Raw genomic sequence first — 20,000 nt, 5'->3', positions numbered from 1 at the left:
TTAAGTTCTGGCTGGAGCTGGGAGGTGTGGTCATCTCTCTTGGAGCCTGGCCTTATCAGACCCCAGATCAGGTCTTTGTTGAAAGGAAGAAAGATGGATGCTCCTTTGTTTGAAAAACACATGTGAGGGTCTTGGGTCAGCCATGAGACCAGAGTCAGACTCCAACAGCACCCACTGTCTGTCACATCACTCTGTCCACAGAGCTATAGGGCTGTTTTTAAATTAGTTCAATTCAATATCCTTCACATATAATGTTACGGTAAATGCATCATGCTTACTGAAATGTCTTGACATCACGTAAATACAAAAATGAACTGAGAATTAAGTGGCTCAAAGGTTTCTCTTCTCTCCTTCCAGAAAATAGTGAAAGCAGGAGACAAAGACCTGGATGGACAGTTAGACTTTGAGGAGTTTGTTCATTATCTCAGAGACCACGAGAAGAAACTGCGGCTGGTCTTCAAGAGCCTGGACAAGAAGAACGATGGTAAGGAATCCTGTTAGGTTTGATAACTTTGAGTCTGCCATGTGGTGAGAACAGACGGAAGCAATACGTTCTCTTCTGCTCAGCGCCTTTGGCTTAAGCTCGACATGAGTTATGCTCCAACAAAAGCAACCGCTGCGAGGACTCTGGCTCGACTCCATGACGTGACCCATGATGTTCAGATGGACGGCACAGCAAGCAATTTGGCCTTTTGGTTTAATTATTTATTATTATTTAATTCATTTAAGGATTGTCATTCTAGAGTATGTATGATTGCATTTTCCAAAAAGGTTTGGTGTATTTGTAATCCAGAGGGGTTAAAAAAAAGAAAAGAAACAAAACCGAATATCCGAATGCTAAAATTGAACACCGAATACCTACGCAACAAACCAAAAGTCCAGTAATCAGGTCCAGCCCGAGTTGATTTCTAAATTTGTATTAAGGAAAGTAGTACCTAATATTGTCAAATAAAAGTACATTTCCCTCTGAGATGTAGTGCACTCGGAGTATTACGTTATATAAAATGGAAATACTCAAGTAAACTACAAGTACTTCAAAACTGTACTTGAATAGTCTAAGTGTACTTGCTTCTATTCCACCACTGTTATAACAAGAGCACAAAGGTGTTCTTACATATAGCCTCTTCAGTTTTGCTCTCAACGTGCACCAGATCATTGCATTTAGCTTTGAAATATACTACGTATTCTTTAGTGAGACTGTGCTGAAGATGCTAGCGCTTTAGCGGCTTAAGGCGGTCCAAAAAAGCTGCCAGGGACTGAACACAGGAGGAAACACGGTGACGCACAAAGATGATCCAGTTCCACTCCAAGATGCGTTTGGCCATTTATTCTTCCACAGAGCACATGAAATACAGCGGGCACCATTAACTCAATCATTAACTAGAAGATGCCCTCTCTCTGTCACTGCCAAACAGGTGCGTGTCAAGTTGTGGCATGTTGATACATATCAGGCAGCAAGCTCTGCCTTATCTGCTTCTCCTAGGAGTACTTCTAATTTTGAGAGCTCATCAAAATCTACCGTTAACAGATTAACGCCTTTTTCTGTGCTCTGACCTCGCGCTCCGTCTGTGGAGGCTCAAACGCTACGGTGCCACGCTCGAGTATAAACAAAGCTCTACAGCTGATAACGCCGTCCCGACAGACAGAGTCGTCACAGAAGCACAGCGCCCAGGTCAACACTCTTACTGTAGCTCTGGCTGCACTTTGGCTGTAGTTAGCACTGTTAGCACTGTTAGCACTGTTAGATATGAGCCGACGGATCGCATCAACATTTTGATTCCAAGCTCGGTTCTTGCGCCTTTGATCTCTAAACAGGCTCGAGGTGAGATAACCCTGATGACATGATTAGCGTCATATTCTTAGACTTCACAAAACTTCTCTGGCTCAGGCACTATACAGTACAACTGTTTTGATGGGGCAGAGTACTGCTCACTGTGACTAGTAGACTGACTTCTAAGTGTAAAATCTGTGTTCATCTTTAATTAATACAAATTGAATTCATTTCTGTGGTGTAGGCCGGATCGACTCGCAAGAAATCATGCAGTCTCTGCGTGACCTGGGAGTGAACATCTCTGAGGAGCAGGCAGAGAAGATCCTCAAGAGGTGTGTGTGTGTGTGTGTGTGTGTGTGTGTGTGTGTGTGTGTGTGTGTGTGTGTGTGTGTGTGTGTGTGTGTGTGTGTGTGTGTGTGTGTGTGTGTGTGTGTGTGTGTGTGTTTGGAGTCACCTGTTACATTGATGTTCTCCTTTTTCCCTCAATAATATCAATTTTAACACAAACTGAATAAGTATAAATCAGAATTCACTTCTACAAACTTCCACAGCTTCAAAGAAGTGAGCCCTCTTCTTTTAGCTCAATAGTAAAAAGTAATGATACTGTGCTGAGGTTTAATACAAACTGTAAGTCACTTTATATTAAATTAATAAAACACCGTACTTTCTAAAATCAGGATGCAATTTAAATATACTCCTTGAAAACTGCAAACCTATCTACTTTATGTTTGATAAATTCTCAGTAGTGATAACTAAATGATGCTTATTATACATATTACAAACAAAACACTTTAAAAACTCAAAAAAAAAGTTGGTCAGACACATATGCAATGCTGATTACCATAATATGTGTGGTATTTGTTATAAATGTACGTTGGTACATAGAGGGTGATAAGAAGCTGTACATGGAGGGACTCAGGACCCAGGGGAATGTAGGTGAAGCATGGAACCTGTAGTCTGTACTGTGGCAGTAACCTACATGAGGAAGTTATGCTAATACAGAGTTGCAGTTAAGAGCAGTTTGTTCTCACGTGCTTATATGTTCATTTAAAAACACGACAATATGTGTTTTAATATTTATATTAATATATATTTAATATGTGTTTGTGAGACAGGAGGGGACCAACGGTGACTGAGTGTAGGAGGGGTTCCGGATCAGGCGTCACCCCGGGGGGGTTCACCGTTGTTCACCGCTCGCTACCCGGTTCTTGTGTTAAAAATGTCCGCTTATTAATAATAATAAAAAAACTGCGTTAACACGTGATAAAATAATTGTCGGCGTTAATTAATTAATGCAATAACACATTAACTTGCCCAGCACTAAAAACAACATATTGACTTGACAGTTCTTCTAAAATAAAGCGGGCTGTGCCCAGGGCCTCAAACAACACGCAGTGCCTGTGTGCCTGCGCTCCATTCAACACCAATCACCTGCAGCTATTCTGACTTCTGTCTTTTGACAGACCTTCAGTCAAAACAAGCAACTCTGGCGTTCTGTATGCATCCCCATTGTTTCCTGTGCTTGTGTTTGTGTGTCATGAAGCAGCGGGAAAGTCTATACATTATATTTATTATTTTATATGAAAGAGCCGTAACAAAACACTCTAGTTGAAGCCGCATGTTTGTTACTGTAGCAGGCCTGCTAGCGCTAGCATAATCTCATGCTACTTTATAGAAGAAAAACTGTAAAACAATATAGTGCTTTCTGTCATATAATACTTTTTGTCTTTCTTCAGTAATTTGCTAAGTAAATAATTTTTGTGCCTGTACAAATAAACAAAATAACTTTTAATCAACATGCTTAATGACAAAAAACACTTTGACAAACTAGTGAATTTTAAGCATTTCTTTGTCATGAACAACAAAAAATTGTAAATATTATATTATAGATGTACAATCTATACAAATAAATTAAATGGCCATTACAAACATAATGTTAACGTACTCTTATGTTACAGTTAATTACCTGTAATTTTATTGGCAAACTTAAACTACGGCAAATATTTGTAAATCTAAAGACATTACCTTTTATGGGAAAATGGGGGAAAATACAGAATATTTCCTGTTGAATAACTTTTCTTACAGTGTGCTTTGTTACGAGAACTGTAGTAACAAGGTAAATGTCTGTCCAGTTGATCTATGTATCAGCAGCTCATTGTTGTGGCTCAGTGTGATCCCTGTCTCCTCTAACCTCCTGTCTGTCCGTCTGTCTGTCTCTGTCTTCTTCTCTCTGGCTGCTCTCAGAATAAGGAGGGGTCATATCTGGGCCCCTATCTTGTAGTAAGTAGTAGCTTCTATAGTCTGCTTGCTCAGCCAGTGCTGCACTGATCCCCACGACAGTCTGTCTAGTTCAGTTACCAGGTGCTGTTTTATTCAGTGATTTCAGATGAAAAATGCAACAAATATCATATTCACCATGTTATCATAGCATTTCTTTGTTTAAGTGTTACCATTGTTGAGAAGTAACGGTGTACGCTTGTTCATTTACGCTCTAAAACTGTCACATTTGTAACGGCCGGTATCCACTGTTTTACTTTACATTCCCAGTATGGATAAGAATGGGACAATGACGATTAACTGGAATGAGTGGCGGGATTACCACCTCCTGCATCCAGCAGGCAACATTCCTGAGATCATCCTCTACTGGAAACACTCCACGGTAGGCTCCACTCTCTTCCTCTCCGTCTCACAGAGAGGCTAATGAACATTAAGAGCAGAATCCAAAGCTCATCGCTCCTAATGGAACAGATGTGTTTGGGCAATGCGTAAGAAGAAGGCAAGGAAGGTCAAATGTTGCAGACGGTTACGTTTTAAATGATAAGAACATCAAAGAAACATTAATAGGCACTTATAGATGCTAGTTGCATTAGTTAGAATGTATGTTGGGTCATATTGTTTTCAGCTTTAAGGACTTCTATCCAACCCCAAGGTCTTCCTCCACCCACAACATGAGCACGCTCTGAATAGGAGGTCCTGTGATACTGTGTTCAGTTTCACTCCATACGGTTTCTTATTATAACAATATACAACTTATGGTGTTGAAACGAGGAAAGTATTTATAACGAGTTTTGTTGGGTTTGTGTCGCAACGACCGTGTTGAAGGACACAAGCTGAAACCCAGTGGTGGTATCTAGAAGGACTTTACTGTCAGACCACTAAGTGTTGCTGTAGGATTGACCTGTACTGACCCGTGAAGTGGGTCAAGTGGTGCCAGAAAGCCCCACTCTGCTTTGTGTAGTAAAGAGAAGCTTTGGTGGTGTACAGTAACAGGATAAAGTGTCTGTCATAACAAGAAAAAATGGTTGTAAAAATAAATAATTTGGTATCAAGTATTAACGAGAACATGAAAGATATGTTATGACCTAAAAGAATCTTATTCCTTTTTGTATGTGTAGTGGGATACAAATCATTTACACTGTCACCTTTTCTTATTGTAAAGGCATATGAGCATTCAGAGAAAGCCATATAAGTAGTGCATGTGTAAGTAATTAAATTACTTACATATTACTTGTATTAATAATACTGCATAATTGAATAAGCCCAGTGGGAGAAGAAGTAGACCCCATGCCACTCCAGTAAAGACACATATTCATGCAGCAGCTCCCTGTGTCACACCAAACCTCTGGCACCCTGATATGGTATCCTCTGACACTGGGCTCATCCCAAGTCCTTAATTACATCCACGTTTCCTTCACTTGCGTCTTAGTCCCTCCCACCAGCGATGCATGGAGAGACGCAAGGCAACCATGCGAGGAGAGAGGACACTGGGAAATATGTTTTAGGAGAAATGACAATCCTCCACCCCCCCAGTCACCCACGGTGTCCCCCAAGGTTCCGTGCTTGGTCCCCTCCTCTTCATCATTTACATCCTTCCCCTTGGACAAATCATCCGTCGTCATGGTCTCAACTTCCACTGCTACGCTGACGACACCCAACTCTACTTCTCCACCAAGACCATCACCTCCGTCACCCACTCCACTCTCACCACCTGTCTCACTGATATAAAATCATGGATGCAACAGAACTTTCTCAAACTCAACTGCAAACAAATCTGAAATACTCATCATCGGCCCTAACTCCCTCACCCATTCAGCCCAGCCCTTCTCCCTAAACATTGATGGCTCCATTGTCACCCCCTCCACCCAGGTCTGCAACCTCGGTATCATCCTCGACCCCACCCTCTCTTTCCTACCCCACGCCAACCACATCACCAAAACTGCCTTCTTTCACCTCAGGAACATTGCACGCCTCAGACCCTCCCTGTCCTCTGCCACCACCGAAATGATCATCCATGCCCTTATAACCTCCAGACATGACTACTGCAACAGCATCCTCTATGGTTCTCCCAACAAAATCCTCAATATACTCCAATATGTTCAGAACTCTGCCGCTCGATTGCTCACTTCCACCCGCCGCTATGAACACATCACCCCGGTCCTTCACAACCTCCACTGGCTCCCGGTCAAATACAGAATAGACTTCAAAATACTACTCACCACCTACAAAGCCCTAAACAACCTGGCCCCTCCCTACCATCCAGACCTCCTCCCCCTCCACGCCCCAACCCGTTGCCTCAGGTCCGCCGGTGCAAACACTCTGAAGACCATCAGGACCAAGCGCCAGACCTGGGGTGACGGGGTCTTCTCAGCTGCTGCACCACCCCTCTGGAACACCCTCCCCATCCACATCCGTGAGGCTCCCTCCCCATCATCATTCAAACAAGCCCTCAAAAGCCACCTCTTCAAACTCGCTTTCACCTGCTAACCCCTGCACCCTACCCTCCACTACATGACCCATTCCGCACAGCTTCTCCAGTTATTCATTTTTTTTTTTTTGTTGTTTGTTCTGTTTGTCTCTGCCTTGTAAAGCATCTTTGTGTATTTTCAAAAGCGCTATAGAAAATTGATGTATTATTATTATTATTATTATTAAATGAGACGTCCTTTCCTCTGTAGCGTCACGTGAAGAGAGGTCTGTTTCTGATGACGCCGGATCAGCTGATCACATCTGTACTGATTAGGGGTGTAACGGTTTACAAAATTCTCGGTTCGGTTCAATACGATACAGTGGTGCCACAGTTCGGTACGTTTTCAATCCAGCAAAAAAGCAGAAATGCCAAATCCTCTGGTGAGACTCTCAAGGGGGCGTGTCTGATTTGATTCTCTGTTTGGGCTTTTGTTTTCTTTTACAAAGCAGGAATTATGGTCTGGAGAAATGGGCTGGTGAAGGAGTAGTGTCACGGGGCTCAATAGCATTAAGCATGTTGGTACAGCCTGGTTTATCACCAGAGTAGGGATATACCTTTAGCCTGTTTGAATCAAGACGGAACAGATACCGAAACGCTGCGAGGAGAGTTTGTAACGAATATTACATGACTCTTCACATACACTGGGCGTGATGGTGCCGGTGTAAACAGGAAGTAGATGGGTTGCTTAGTTTAAAATAATACGACAGAGTAATAAAGTAGTCTTTAATAATGAAAGGTCGTGTTTGATACTTAAGATCTTCTCTAAAATCTTCCTCTATGAACTCAAACAGATACATTTCGTGGAAAGTTTTAGAAGTTTTATTTTTCAGACTTCGTTACAGCGCTGGGGGTCTTGCTCGATATCTCTCACCTCATATTTACATTAAAATCAACACTTACACACAAAGGTTTACTAGATTATGGTCCATAAATCTGGTCAACACAAGTCTCTCACTCGTTTCCTCGTTGTTGTCTGCTGAAGGCTTAGCTATCTGTCCTACTGGAGAGCATTTACTGCTAACCGTGGCTTCAGACGTCCGCTCCGTAGGGCTGGTCACGCCGCTGGTCACGTCGCTCACTAATCGCTCCAATAGCAGCTGCTTCCTCCACAGAAATGCAGACTTTAACTGAACAAAAGCTGCTAGTAAAGACAACACGGTCAACAACGCCTGTAATCAGTTGTTCATGTTGAATTAACCTGGTAGTCAATCGGTAATCAAGACTGTTGTTGTTTGTGAACATCCGGGAACGGTCACGTGATAGGAGCGTGGCGAATCAGGGAAGCACGTTACGTCGGGTAGGTTGCCATGTTTGAGCGCAGGGGCTCCACCAATTTCAGCTATATTTTATTTTTCAAAAGCAATTTAATATTATTCAAACGTATTGTTCGGTTCGTAATGCGTACCGAACCGTGAGCCCCGTACCGAACGGTTCAATACGAATACGTGTACCGTTACACCCCTAGTACTGATACTAATAAACACAGTTATCATCACTGTCAGAGTAGAGGTGTTTTCTCTCTTTAACAACCTGCTTTGAGTATTTATACTGTGATCTGTGTCCTTAAAAGCGCAGGACCAGTCTCTACAGGTGGAATGCGTTTGTCTTATCTATTAAATATTTTTTGTATTTGTATTTTTTTAAATTCGGATTGTGACGTCATTAAATAACATATAACCCAGAATATGATTATGGTTTCTCTCGAACACTGGAACTAATTTATTAGGCTCAATGTTTTGGGGGAAATTGAAATGAAATTCCTCATCAAACCTGACTTGGTGACTGTGGCTCAGCGGTAGAGCGAGTCGTCCTTCAATCAGAGGATCGGCGGTTTGATCCCTGGCTCCCCTAGTCCATGTTGATGTGTCCTTGGGCAAGACTCTTAACCCCAAATTGCTCCCATCAGTGTATGTATGTTAGATAGTCCTGATGAGCAGGTGACACCTTGCATGGTAGCTCCTGTCATCCGTGTATGAATGGGTGTGAATGGGTGAATGATGACATGTAGTGTTAAAGAGCTTTGAGTGGTCGGAAGACTAGAAAAGAGAAATACAAGTACAGTCCATTCACCATTTACTCAACAATCAGGAATGATCAGCCTCATGGCTACATAGATGTAAAAAGTTGAATCTGTGATCTATCTCCCCTCTGGTATGAAATGTTGATGTGATGTTGAGATGCATATTCTAAATGGTGGCGCAGAACAACTTCCGTTTCAAGCGAGACAAATAAGAGACTTGGGATGTGCCCGCTAACTTTAAGGCTTCCTCCTCAGATCTTTGACGTTGGGGAGAGTTTGTTGGTGCCTGATGAGTTCACGGCAGAAGAGAAGAAAACAGGAATGTGGTGGCGACACCTAGTGGCAGGAGGAGGAGCTGGTGCAGTGTCTCGAACCTGCACTGCACCACTGGACAGGCTCAAAGTCCTCATGCAGGTAAAGCACAACACACAGCTGAACAAGTCCTCTCGGAGAAGGACTTGTTGATTCTAGGCAAACTGAACAAAGGGAAGTGAAGTAGTGATCAGTTTGAAGACATGCTGACTGTTTGTCCTGACCCCTCCCTCCCTCCCTTCCTCCCTCTCCAGGTTCACGCCTCCAAGAGCAACAGCATGCATATCACTGGAGGCTTTGTCCAGATGATCCGAGAGGGCGGTGTGAGGTCACTGTGGCGAGGCAACGGCATCAATGTCATCAAAATTGCCCCTGAGTCTGCTATTAAGTTCATGGCCTATGAACAGGTATGAACCGCTCTGACTCCATCACGCCGTTTATCTCTCTCACATTTTGTGTGGTTGCATAACAAGAAATGTCCTGTCTGTCAGATAAAACGATTAATTGGAAGTAACCAGGAGACGTTGGGCATCGCAGAGAGACTGGTGGCAGGCTCTCTGGCTGGACTAACCGCTCAGAGCAGCATCTACCCTATGGAGGTCAGAGACGATGAACACAGACAGAATAAAACATATTTTAAGCAAGACCTCACTTTAAGGAAAAGGACTGCACTCATTCTGTAAATGTTATGGAGCAACTCGTGACTCATCATGTTTGTGTGCAGAAATATCCGAGTGGATTCTTTTTGTCTTGTGACTGACTGCCCATTTTAAGCCTTGAACTCATCATGTGAAGCTGTACTGTGACCTCCTATCTGGAGGAAATCAGATCTTCACACGCAGACTCACAGACCTCCAGTTATGCACAAAGTGTGAGCAAGTAATTTATGTAAATGAGGTTCATAACACACAACGTATTTTAATATGAAAGATAATGCACGGCATATATATATATTAGTCTGTTTGTTCAAGTATGAACGATGTTCTACAACTGTTGGACAACAAAGTGGTGCTTTGTCTCATCCGTCAGGAGGCCTGACATCACTGTCTGTCCTCGCAGGTGTTGAAGACACGGATGGCCCTGAGGAAGACGGGCCAGTACTCGGGCATCTTGCATTGTGCCAAACATATGTTTCACAAGGAGGGAGTGGCTGCTTTCTACAAGGGCTATGTCCCCAACATGCTGGGCATCATCCCCTACGCTGGCATCGACCTGGCTGTCTATGAGGTCTGTTGTTGTTGTCAAGGGGATAACTTCTTGTTTATTGTTTTGTTTTTTGCTCAGTCTGACACCTCCTCTCCTCTCTTCTGTTTCCGGTTGCGTGTGAGTGTGAGTGGTGGACGTGAGAGTGGCGTGGAGGTTTGATTGTATTGTCACTGCTTTGGGATTTGTTCCTCTGCTCTTCTGTCTCTGCACATGATCAGGTAAGATACTAAGCAGTGTATTTATCGGTAGAACATGTGATTAGTGGTGTTTGGCGTTGTTCGGGAGGATGGCGTCCTCCGAGACGCCACGCCCGTCAATCCGGCAGGGAGTCCGGGTAGTTCCGCCGGATAGCAGCGTGTCAGTAGAGGAGGTGCTGCTGGCTGTCGGAGAACAGGTGGGACATGACAAATTTTTCTTTGCATCTCGGATGAATAAAGCTGTGGTTGTGTTCGTGATGAGCGAGGTTTATGTCCACAACCTGATAGAGAGCGGCGTGTTTATCAGGGACAGCTTGGTGCAGGTCTCTCCACTCTCAGTGCCCTCTACGCGGATCACCGTGTCCGGTGTTCCGCCGTTTATACCGAACGAGCTGTTAGAAAATGAGCTGCGCAGGTTTGGAAAGTTTGCCAGCGGATTTAAAACAGTCAGTTTGGGGTGTAAGGATCCCAAACTGAAGCACGTGCTGTCTCTTAGGCGGCAGGTCTTCATGTTCCTGGAGTCACCTACACAAACACTGGAGGTGTCCTTCAGGGTTAAACACAGGGAGGGTTCATACATGGTGTACGCTAGCTCGGGACAGATCAAATACTTTGAGTGTGGAGATGTAGGACATCCGCATAAGCAGCAGAGATGCGCGGAGGCGGAGCCGGCCGCGGCGGCTCCCGCTGGTGCAGCTCCGGCCGCCACGGCAGCTCCGGCAGCGGCTGCTCCGGCTGCGGCGGGTCCCGGTGGTGTGGCTGCGGGTCCCGGTGGTGTGGCTGCGGCTGCCGCTGGTGCGGTCGGCGGCGCTTTTTGCTGATAACAATAATGTCGATAAGGAGGATCAGGGCCAGTCTTACAACCAGCAGGCTTCTGTGGTGGCGCAGAACCTCACTACATCTGGTACCGAAGCACCACCACAGTCTGTAGAAGTTTGTGAAGCGGCAGCTACAGGTTCAGCAGGTGGAGATCTCACCATAGCCTTAGATGAAGGACAGAGTGTAGGGTCTGTGTCCAACAGCCAGCTGTCTTGTGAAGGAGAGGACATGGAGTATGAGAGTGAATCAGATGTTGCATCTAATTCTGAAACGTGCATTAAAGGCGCTGACCTGTATTCACTAGAGGAAATAAACTCGTTTTTGGATGTAACTTACAATAGATCTGCAAAAGTGAGTGATTATTTCCCCGACATTGAGAAGTTCATACGATCTGTTGGGGTGGCGCAGAGAAAGGTGGGTTTGGACCTTTTAGATGGAAAAAAGCGCCTCCGCCTAAAGAAACACATCACAACCTTGAGGAAAGTAAGGAAAAGTAAAAGGGTTCAAAATACTAAGACAGTTTAACATGATCATGTGTCACACAGGGTTTTCCACTTTCCACTGCTTACTTCTTATCTTGTCTTGCCTCCTTCCATCCTCTGACCTTTCTATGCAGAGCTTCAATTTAGGGTCTTTAAACATCAATGGTGGGCGGGACAGGCATAAAAGAGCATTAATACAGGAAGTTGTAAATCGAAAAAGGTTGGACATCCTCTTTTTGCAAGAAACTCACACCATTCCATCAGATCAAGTAGACTGGGGTTTATGGTGGGAGGGCTCATGCACCCTGAGCCACGGCACCAATCTTAGTGCCGGGGTAGCCATGCTGTTTAGAACAGCAGCTAATGCAACCGTCCTGTCAGTCACTGAGGTGGTGAAGGGTCGTTTGCTGATGGTGAGGGCAGAGATAGAGAGCTCGCTTTACTGCTTCGTGAACATATATGCACCGAATCAGGGGCAAGAAAGAGCACGCTTCTTCACTACGCTGCAAAACGAACTGCAGAGCCAGCAGGAACAACTGATCATCGGAGGGGATTTTAACTGTACTCTAGACTTCACCATAGACCGGAACAGTGAGGAACCACACCCACAGTCAGCTCAGAGTCTCCACAACATCATTACACACCTAGATCTGTTGGACACATGGAGAGTAAAACACCCACAAAACAGACAGTACACATGGGTTAGAGTCAGCAACGACAGGATAAGTGCAGCCAGGCTGGACAGAATTTACATCTCTCGCAGTCTCAGTTCCAGACTAAAGAACAGCACAATCAGTCCAGTTGGGTTCACCGATCACCACCTCGTCAGTTTAGGCTTGATAACCTCACCAGGTGAAAGGGTTAACTCCTACTGGCATTTTAATAATAAACTTTTACAGGACAGCACTTTTTGTCAGAGCTTTGGGGTTCTTTGGCAGCAGTGGAAAACTGAAAAAGTTTGTTTCAGTTCTCTGAAACAGTGGTGGGAGGTCGGAAAAGCGCAGATCCGTGTGTTCTGCCAGCAGTACACCTCAAACACCACGGCTAAAATCAAGTCTGCTGTCAAAGACCTTGAAGCCAACATAAAGATCATTGAGGAGGGCTTCCAGGGAGACCCAGATCCCGGTGTGGGCCAACTGCTAAAGGAGAGGAGGTTGGAGTTGAGCTCCTTCCTGCAAGAGAGAGTGAAAGGAGCTGTGGTCAGGTCCCGTTTCCTCCAGTTGAAGGATATGGATGCCCCAAGTTCGTTTTTCTTCAACCTGGAGAGATCGGTGGCGCAGAGGAAGCGGATGACCTGTCTGAAGCTCCCAGGAGGCAGGATAACCACTGACCAGAGGGAGATGAGGACCCATGCCATGGGCTTCTACGCTGCTCTGTTTGGGGAAGAGCAATCCTGTACAGAGAGCAGTAAGGAGCTCCTGGAGGGTCTTCCCCAGCTCAGTCAAGCAGAGAGGGCTACGCTGGACGGAGAGCTGATGCTGGAGGAGCTGACGGCTGCAGTGAACCAGATGGCTTCAGGAAAGACTTCGGGAATCGACGGCCTCTCCTCGGATTTCTTTAAGCAGTTCTGGAACATTATCGGTTCTGACTTACACTCTGTTTTGATGGAATGTTTTAAAACAGGTTCACTTCCTGTTTCATGCCAGCGGGCGGTACTCTCCCTGCTGCCCAAGAAGGGCGACTTGGCCCTTCTTAAGAACTGGAGACCAGTGGCCCTGCTTTGTACAGACTATAAGGTTCTTTCCAGAGCCTTATCCAACAGACTAAGAGACTACCTGGAAGTGGTTGTAAATAGCGACCAAACGTACTGTATCCCAGATAGAACAGTTATGGACAATATCTTTCTCATCCGTGATGTGCTTGATGTGTGTAAATTCCATGATGTAGATGTTGGTATTGTCTCACTAGACCAGGAGAAGGCCTTCGACAGGGTGGGTCACGCATATCTGTTTTCTGCACTCAGGGCTTTTGGGCTTGGTGATGGGTTCTTGGCTTGGGTGGGTTTGCTGTACAGTGGGGCTGAAGGTGTGGTAAAAATGGGAGCTGGCCTGAGTCGACCGATCCCTGTACGGCGAGGGATAAGGCAGGGTTGTCCTATCTCAGGGCAACTATACAGCCTCACTTTTGAGCCTCTGTTGTGCAGGCTGAGAAGTCGGCTCAGTGGCCTGTCACTGCCTGGGTCCTCCAGTCTTTGTAGTCTCCTCGCTGTGTCTGCGTATGCTGATGATGTAAACATCTTCATCGGGGCCCAGGGAGATGTTCTATGTCTGCAGGATACTTTGTCTCTTTATGAGAGGGCTTCATCTGCACGGGTGAACTGGGAAAAATCTGAAGCCTTATTGGTGGGTCAGTGGAGACATCACACGGTGCCTCATCTGCCTGGAGGTCTTCAGTGGGGAAAAGGAGGTCTAAAGGTGCTGGGTGTGTTTTTGGGCTCTGAGGATTTTGAGAAAAAGAACTGGGAGGGAGTTAAGGAGAAGGTGTGTGCTCGGTTCTCTAGGTGGAGATGGTTACTACCCCAGTTGTCATATAGGGGAAGAGTTCTGGTCGCTAATAACTTGGTTGCCTCGACTCTGTGGCACAGACTCATCGCTCTGACGCCACCTGGAGGCCTCATAGCAGAGATACAGAGGTCTGTCGTGGACTTCTTCTGGTCCGGCCGACACTGGGTTCGTGCAGCAGCTCTCTATCTGCCTGTGGCAGAGGGGGGGCAGGGTCTCATCGATATCCAGTCCAGGATCGCCTCTTTCAGACTCCGGACTGCACAGAAGCTGCTGTATGGCTGTGGCCCCAGCTGGATGGACACGGCTCGACTGCTGCTGAGGAGAGCTGGGCGGTTGGGATATGATAAGCAGCTCTTTCTCCTACAACCTGAGGAAGTGGACTTGGCCAGGCTGACGCCGTTCTATGGCTCTGTTCTGCAGGCGTGGCAGATTTTTAACATCTCACGTAAAGCTGATGAGACTCCGGGCGTGTAGCTGCTGGAGGAACCTTTGTTCTTCAACAGCTTCATTAGAACCCAAAACGCTGCAGTCTGCCAGCCTGAGAACGCGTCTGAGAGAAGCCGGCTGCACTAAACTGGGACATTTGGTGAAGATGTCATTAACAGCAGCATCTATGGTCACCTTCAGGCAGAACACGAACATCACGTCTGTCAGGTTGACCAATAGAATAGTGGAGGAGGTCTGTGCCGCCCTGCCACAACGCCTGAGAGCAGTTGCAGGAAACTGTACTCTGTCTGACCAATGGGATGAAGAGAGTGAGTGTCCTCGGCTCTCAGCACTCTTTGAACGGTTAAAAAGATGGTTTCAGGGTCTTGGACAGGTGTTTTCTTTCATGTTGTTCATCTTCGGTCCAAAATACTGCTCAAAACAGAAGGTTGTCCACACACTGGTGAACTTTTTATCTGGTTCTGCCAAGTTGGCCATCTGATTGACACGGAAGAATCGGGTTCAGGTGCCAGTAGTGAGGATCCGGTGAAAGTTATGGAGGGACTGTTGAAAGCCCGACTCAGGGTGGAACACACCTACTACCAGACAGTGGACAATTTACAGGCTTTCAGGGACAGATGGACTTATGCTCAGTGGGTTCTGCTGGAGAGCTGGTGGTGAACTTCTGAACATATTGATCTTTGTAATTGATTGTTTATTTGTTCTTTGGTGCTTTATTTTTGGTTATTTGTTTTTATTTTATTGATTTTCTGATTATTAAGTGATGATTTAGAGTGCTTCTGTTTTCACTGCAATAGTGAAATAAAGGGATTTTAAAAACCAAACCTCTCCTCTCCTCTCTCCTCTCCTCTCTCCTCTCCTCTCCTCCTCTCTTCTCCTCTTCTCCTCTCCCCTCCTCTTCTCTCCTCCTCTCCTCTCCTCTCCCCTTCTCTCTCCTCTCCCCTCTCCTCTCCCCTCCTCTCCCCTCCTCTCCTCCCCCCTCTCCTCCTCTCCTCTCCTCCTCTCCCCTTCTCTCTCCTCTCCCCTTCTCTCTCCTTCTCTCCTCCTCTCCTCTCCCCTCTCCTCCTCTCCTCTCCCCTCCCCTCCTCTCCTCTCCCCTCCCCTTCTCTCCTCCTCTCCCCTTCTCTCCTCCTCTCCCCTTCTCTCTCCTTCTCTCCTCCTCTCCTCTCCCCTCCTCTCCTCCTCTCCCCTTCTCTCTCCTTCTCTCCTCTCCTCTCCCAGACTCTGAAGAATTGGTGGCTGCAGCGCTTCGCCACAGACAGCGCTGATCCAGGAGTGTTCGTGCTCCTGGCTTGTGGCACCACCTCCAGCACGTGTGGCCAGCTGTCCAGCTACCCGCTGGCCCTGGTCAGGACTCGGATGCAGGCACAAGGTCAGTCACTGCAGAACTCTACTGCTCTGTACATCTACTGTCTATTACAATCATATAAAGATGTGATCATGAGTTATGAATTGATTACCCATCACAATGATTTTAGGAGTTTTACTCTAAATCTCTCTTACTTTTGACCTTGAGGTTTGTTCCTACGTGAGCTCCATGTCAGATTCTGCAAACTCTCTAAAATCATTTCTTTCATCTTGATCAGTGCAACTTGTTCATGAGAAGGTTTCCATTCTGTTCATCTGATTTGAACATAATACAGAATACCACAAACAAGCTGCCATGTAACTCTACTTGTTTCATAATAATGCTTCTTAAATCCTTCATCCATCCATCCATTTTCCTCCGCTTATCCGGGGTCGGGTCGCGGTGGCAACAGGCCAAGCAGGCTGACCCAGACTTCCCTCTCACCGGCAACATGTTCCAGCTCATTCTGGGGGATCCCGAGGCGTTCCCAGGCCAGCTGGGAGATGTAATCTCTCCAGCGTGTTCTGGGTCTTCCCCGGGGTCTCTTCCCAGTTGGACGTGCCTGGAAAACCTCCAGTGGGAGGCGTCCAGGAGGCATCCTAATTAGATGCCCGAACCACCTCAGCTGACTCCTTTCGACGCAAAGGAGTAGCGGCTCGACTCCAAGCTCCCTCCTGATGACCGAGCTCCTTACCCTATCTCTAAGGCTGAGCCCGGCCACCCTACGGAGGAAGCTCATTTCGGCCGCTTGTAGCCGCGACCTTGTCCTTTCGGTCACGACCCAGAGTTCATGACCATAGGTGAGGGTAGGAACGTAGACCGAGTGGTAAATTGAGAGCTTTGCCTTTCGGCTCAGCTCCCTCTTCACCAAGACGGTCCGGTGCAGCGCCTGCTTTACTGCTGCAGCCGCACCGATCCGCCTGTCGATCTCCCGCTCCATCTTACCCTCACTCGTGAACAAGACCCCGAGATACTTGAACTCCTTCGCTTGAGGTAGGCACTCCGTCCCCACCTGGAGGGAGCAATCCACCGGTTTCCGGCAGAGAACCATGGCCTCAGATTTGGAGGTGCTAACTCTCATCCCCGCCGCTTCACACTCAGCTGCAAACCGCCCCAGTGAATGCTGGAGGTCATGATCCGAGGAGGCTAACAGGACCACATCATCTGCAAACAGCAGAGAGGCGATCCCGAGACCCACGAATCTGACGTGCTGCGCCTAGATATCCTGTCCGTGAAAGTCACGAACAGGACCGGTGACAAAGGGCAGCCCTGGCGGAGGCCAACATCCACCGGGAACGTGTCTGACTTATTACCGAGAATGCGGACACAGCTCCTACTGCAGTCGTACAGAGACCGGATCGCCCGTTGTAACGGGTCCGGCACCCCATACTCCCGCAGCACCCCCCACAAGAACCCCCGAGGGACCCGGTCAAAAGCCTTCTCCAAGTCCACAAAGCACATGTAGACTGGTTGGGCAAACTCCCAGAACCCCTCCAGTAGTCTTGCGAGGGTAAAGAGCTGGTCCACTGTTCCACGGCCGGGACGGAATCCGCACTGCTCCTCTTGAATCCGAGGTTCGACAAACGGTCGGAGCCTCCTTTCCAGCACCCTGGCATAAGCCTTCCCCAGGAGGCTGAGTAGTGTGATACCCCGGTAATTCGAGCACACTCTCCGGTCCCCCTTTTTGAAGATGGGAACCACCACCCCGGTCTGCCATTCCATGGGCACTGATCCCGACCCCCATGCGACATTGAAGAGGCGTGTCAGCCAGGACAGCCCAACTATGTCCAGTGCCTTCAGCATCTCAGGGCGGATCTCATCCACCCCAGGCGCCTTGCCACCAAGGAGCTTTTTAACTACCTCAGCGACCTCTGCCAGGGATATGGGTGAGCCTCCCCCTAGGTCCTCAGGCGCTGCCTCCTCTGCAGAGGACATGTTGGTCGGCTTTTGGTCATAATAATGCTTCTTAAATCCTTCATGAAGACTGAAATGTTCAGTGGCTGTCACATGAGGTCCTTTTCTATATTTCATGTAGTTGCTCAGCTGTCCAAGCTAAAGCTTTATTGTGAATGATGTGCTCATACTGAGGCCATGCTACTACAGTGTCTCTTTACAGCTCTGCACTGTTCTACTGCTTTAACGCTCTACTGGTTCTCAACAGGACACAACGATGAGCATTACACTAAAGGGAGGGATTCAACATTAGAGCTACATTATTTTATTTCCACATTAGATATCAAACACAGTTTAACCATTTGCCAGTTCAATGACCTTTCAACTATTTCAGACATTTTGGAATTGAATGTATAAATGAACAATGGTACTGGCCACAGAAAGATGCTAGGTTTTTAAAACAGGACCTGGAACCTCTAGAAGAGACCCCTGAGCTGGCTGCCCTCACCTGTTAACATGGACGCTGAAATACAGCACACACACGCTGCTCACGCAGGCAGTGTGGCCCGATGTTAAAGATGGCTGCATTCCACTTAGAGCAGGTCCTGGTCGGTGCAGGCTGACTCACTGGAGGAGCTTCTTGGGACACTTAATGGAACTGAGCCATCGTTAATGTGCTTACTAAGTCGGATGTCTGCTGAGAATAAGGTCATGTTATTCTCTGCACAGATTCTGTCCAAAGGAGGATTCTTAGAGTAGATGACAAGAGACAGAATACATGAGATAGACAGTTTCAATCACATTTGAATAATGTGGAAGAACTTCTACATTTAATCTGCAGTATAGACAGAAAGTAGCTGTTTGACTCATTCTGTCGCATTTACAGCAATCTTGATGTGCATTGTACCTGTAAGTTCATCATTCAAGCTGAAGGTGAGGCTGCTCAGTGTGTTTGAGCCGATACATCGGTAGATACTTTCTGAATGTGTGCGATAACCTCTTTAACACTGCACTGCAGTGGGAGGATGCTGCCACCTACAGTGCAGGAGCGGGCTGCACCCACTGGTCTTTGAGACCAGGCTTAGGAGTGGACCAACCAGGCTGAAGCCTAGTCCTAACTACTTAGTTATGGGTGCTCATGTGAACAACCACACAACTATGGCTGTATCCCAGCAGCATGCGTTGCTAGGATACATTGTTACCAATCGTACCTAGATGGTGTGTAGTTTACATAGCCTTTACTTGCTGTTTGTAAAACCAGCCAATCACCCAGCACGTCTTCACCACACACACAGCTGTCTCATTGATGGCGGCCCGTGTCATTCCGATGCAGAGACGCTGGGTCTGGACCCGGGTGACCTCACAGCTGGCTACGACCACGAGGACATGAGTCATCGTTCAAACTCCCATTCTGACTTGACGCCCGCTTCCGACTAGGCATAACATTTACACCGGGTCTTAGTGAGAACAGGCCTAGATGATGCAACCGGCGTAACTGTTAGGTCGGGCTTAGATCGCCACGTTCTGACTTAGCTTAACACCAGGTCCTGTTAGTGCAGCAGGCCCCGTACCACTGTCACTTGAACTAATATCATAAACATTGCTGTTTGATCAAAACTTGAAGCTAATATTGCTGCAAAAGAGCTTCTCAGAAAGTGTGCGTTTGCGTTTGCGTGTGCGCGTGGGAACTTGGACAGTAAAAGGAATACCTGTGTGTTTCTCTGGTTGCCATGGTCACATGGTCATCATGCAAGAGCAGCAGCTGTCCTCTGGAAACAACGCATGCTTCCTGTTTCTAGAGTTTTATTGTGACTTAAAGATGGTGATTGGAGCATCTTTAAGGGGCATGGTGTGTGATGTGCAGGGTTCATATGTGTGTGTGTCTGCCTCTACCAGCTCTGTCTGCTGTAGTGTTGGATCAGCCTGTCTTCCTCTGTTTTCCTCAGCTACCCTGGGGGGCCCGCAAATGACCATGACCGCCCTGTTCAGACACATCATTAGGACCGAGGGACCCATGGGACTCTACCGAGGCCTGGCTCCCAACTTCATGAAGGTCATTCCATCTGTCAGCATCAGCTATGTGGTGTACGAGTACCTCAAGATCAGGCTGGGGGTCCAGTCAAAGTGAGGAGGGAGATCAAGAGGCCTTTGCTTTTCTTTTGAGCTAAAGATGGAATGTGTGTTGGCCTATTATTTATACATACAGTTGTGTGAAAAAGTGTTTGCCCCCTTCCTGATTTCTTATTTTTTTGCA

At 46.8% G+C, this 20,000-nt stretch overlaps 2 protein-coding genes across 5 annotated transcripts in view; one reads left to right on the top strand and one right to left on the bottom strand.

Moving 5' to 3' along the window:
- slc25a25b (solute carrier family 25 member 25b) overlaps positions 1 to 19,964 on the top strand; it is a 20,025-nt gene extending 61 nt beyond the window's left edge. Inside the window, exons 2-11 of the mRNA XM_031875732.1 lie at positions 327 to 484; positions 2,016 to 2,103; positions 4,016 to 4,051; positions 4,319 to 4,430; positions 8,794 to 8,952; positions 9,105 to 9,257; positions 9,342 to 9,449; positions 9,910 to 10,077; positions 15,727 to 15,877; positions 19,693 to 19,964. Coding sequence (XP_031731592.1) covers positions 327 to 484; positions 2,016 to 2,103; positions 4,016 to 4,051; positions 4,319 to 4,430; positions 8,794 to 8,952; positions 9,105 to 9,257; positions 9,342 to 9,449; positions 9,910 to 10,077; positions 15,727 to 15,877; positions 19,693 to 19,874 — 1,315 coding nt within the window. The 3' untranslated portion in view covers positions 19,875 to 19,964. The remainder of the gene's footprint in view (positions 1 to 326; positions 485 to 2,015; positions 2,104 to 4,015; positions 4,052 to 4,318; positions 4,431 to 8,793; positions 8,953 to 9,104; positions 9,258 to 9,341; positions 9,450 to 9,909; positions 10,078 to 15,726; positions 15,878 to 19,692) is intronic.
- LOC116398954 (protein FAM102A-like) overlaps positions 1 to 20,000 on the bottom strand; it is a 118,888-nt gene that overhangs the window by 52,176 nt on the left and 46,712 nt on the right. The window lies entirely within an intron of this gene.

This window comes from Anarrhichthys ocellatus, unplaced genomic scaffold, assembly GCF_004355925.1.
Source record: "Anarrhichthys ocellatus isolate YVR2014 unplaced genomic scaffold, GSC_Weel_1.0 scaffold95, whole genome shotgun sequence".
Taxonomy (NCBI): Eukaryota; Metazoa; Chordata; class Actinopteri; order Perciformes; family Anarhichadidae; genus Anarrhichthys; species Anarrhichthys ocellatus.
Note: the sequence above shows the minus strand (reverse complement) of the source record. Positions and strands in the feature narration are given on the sequence as shown.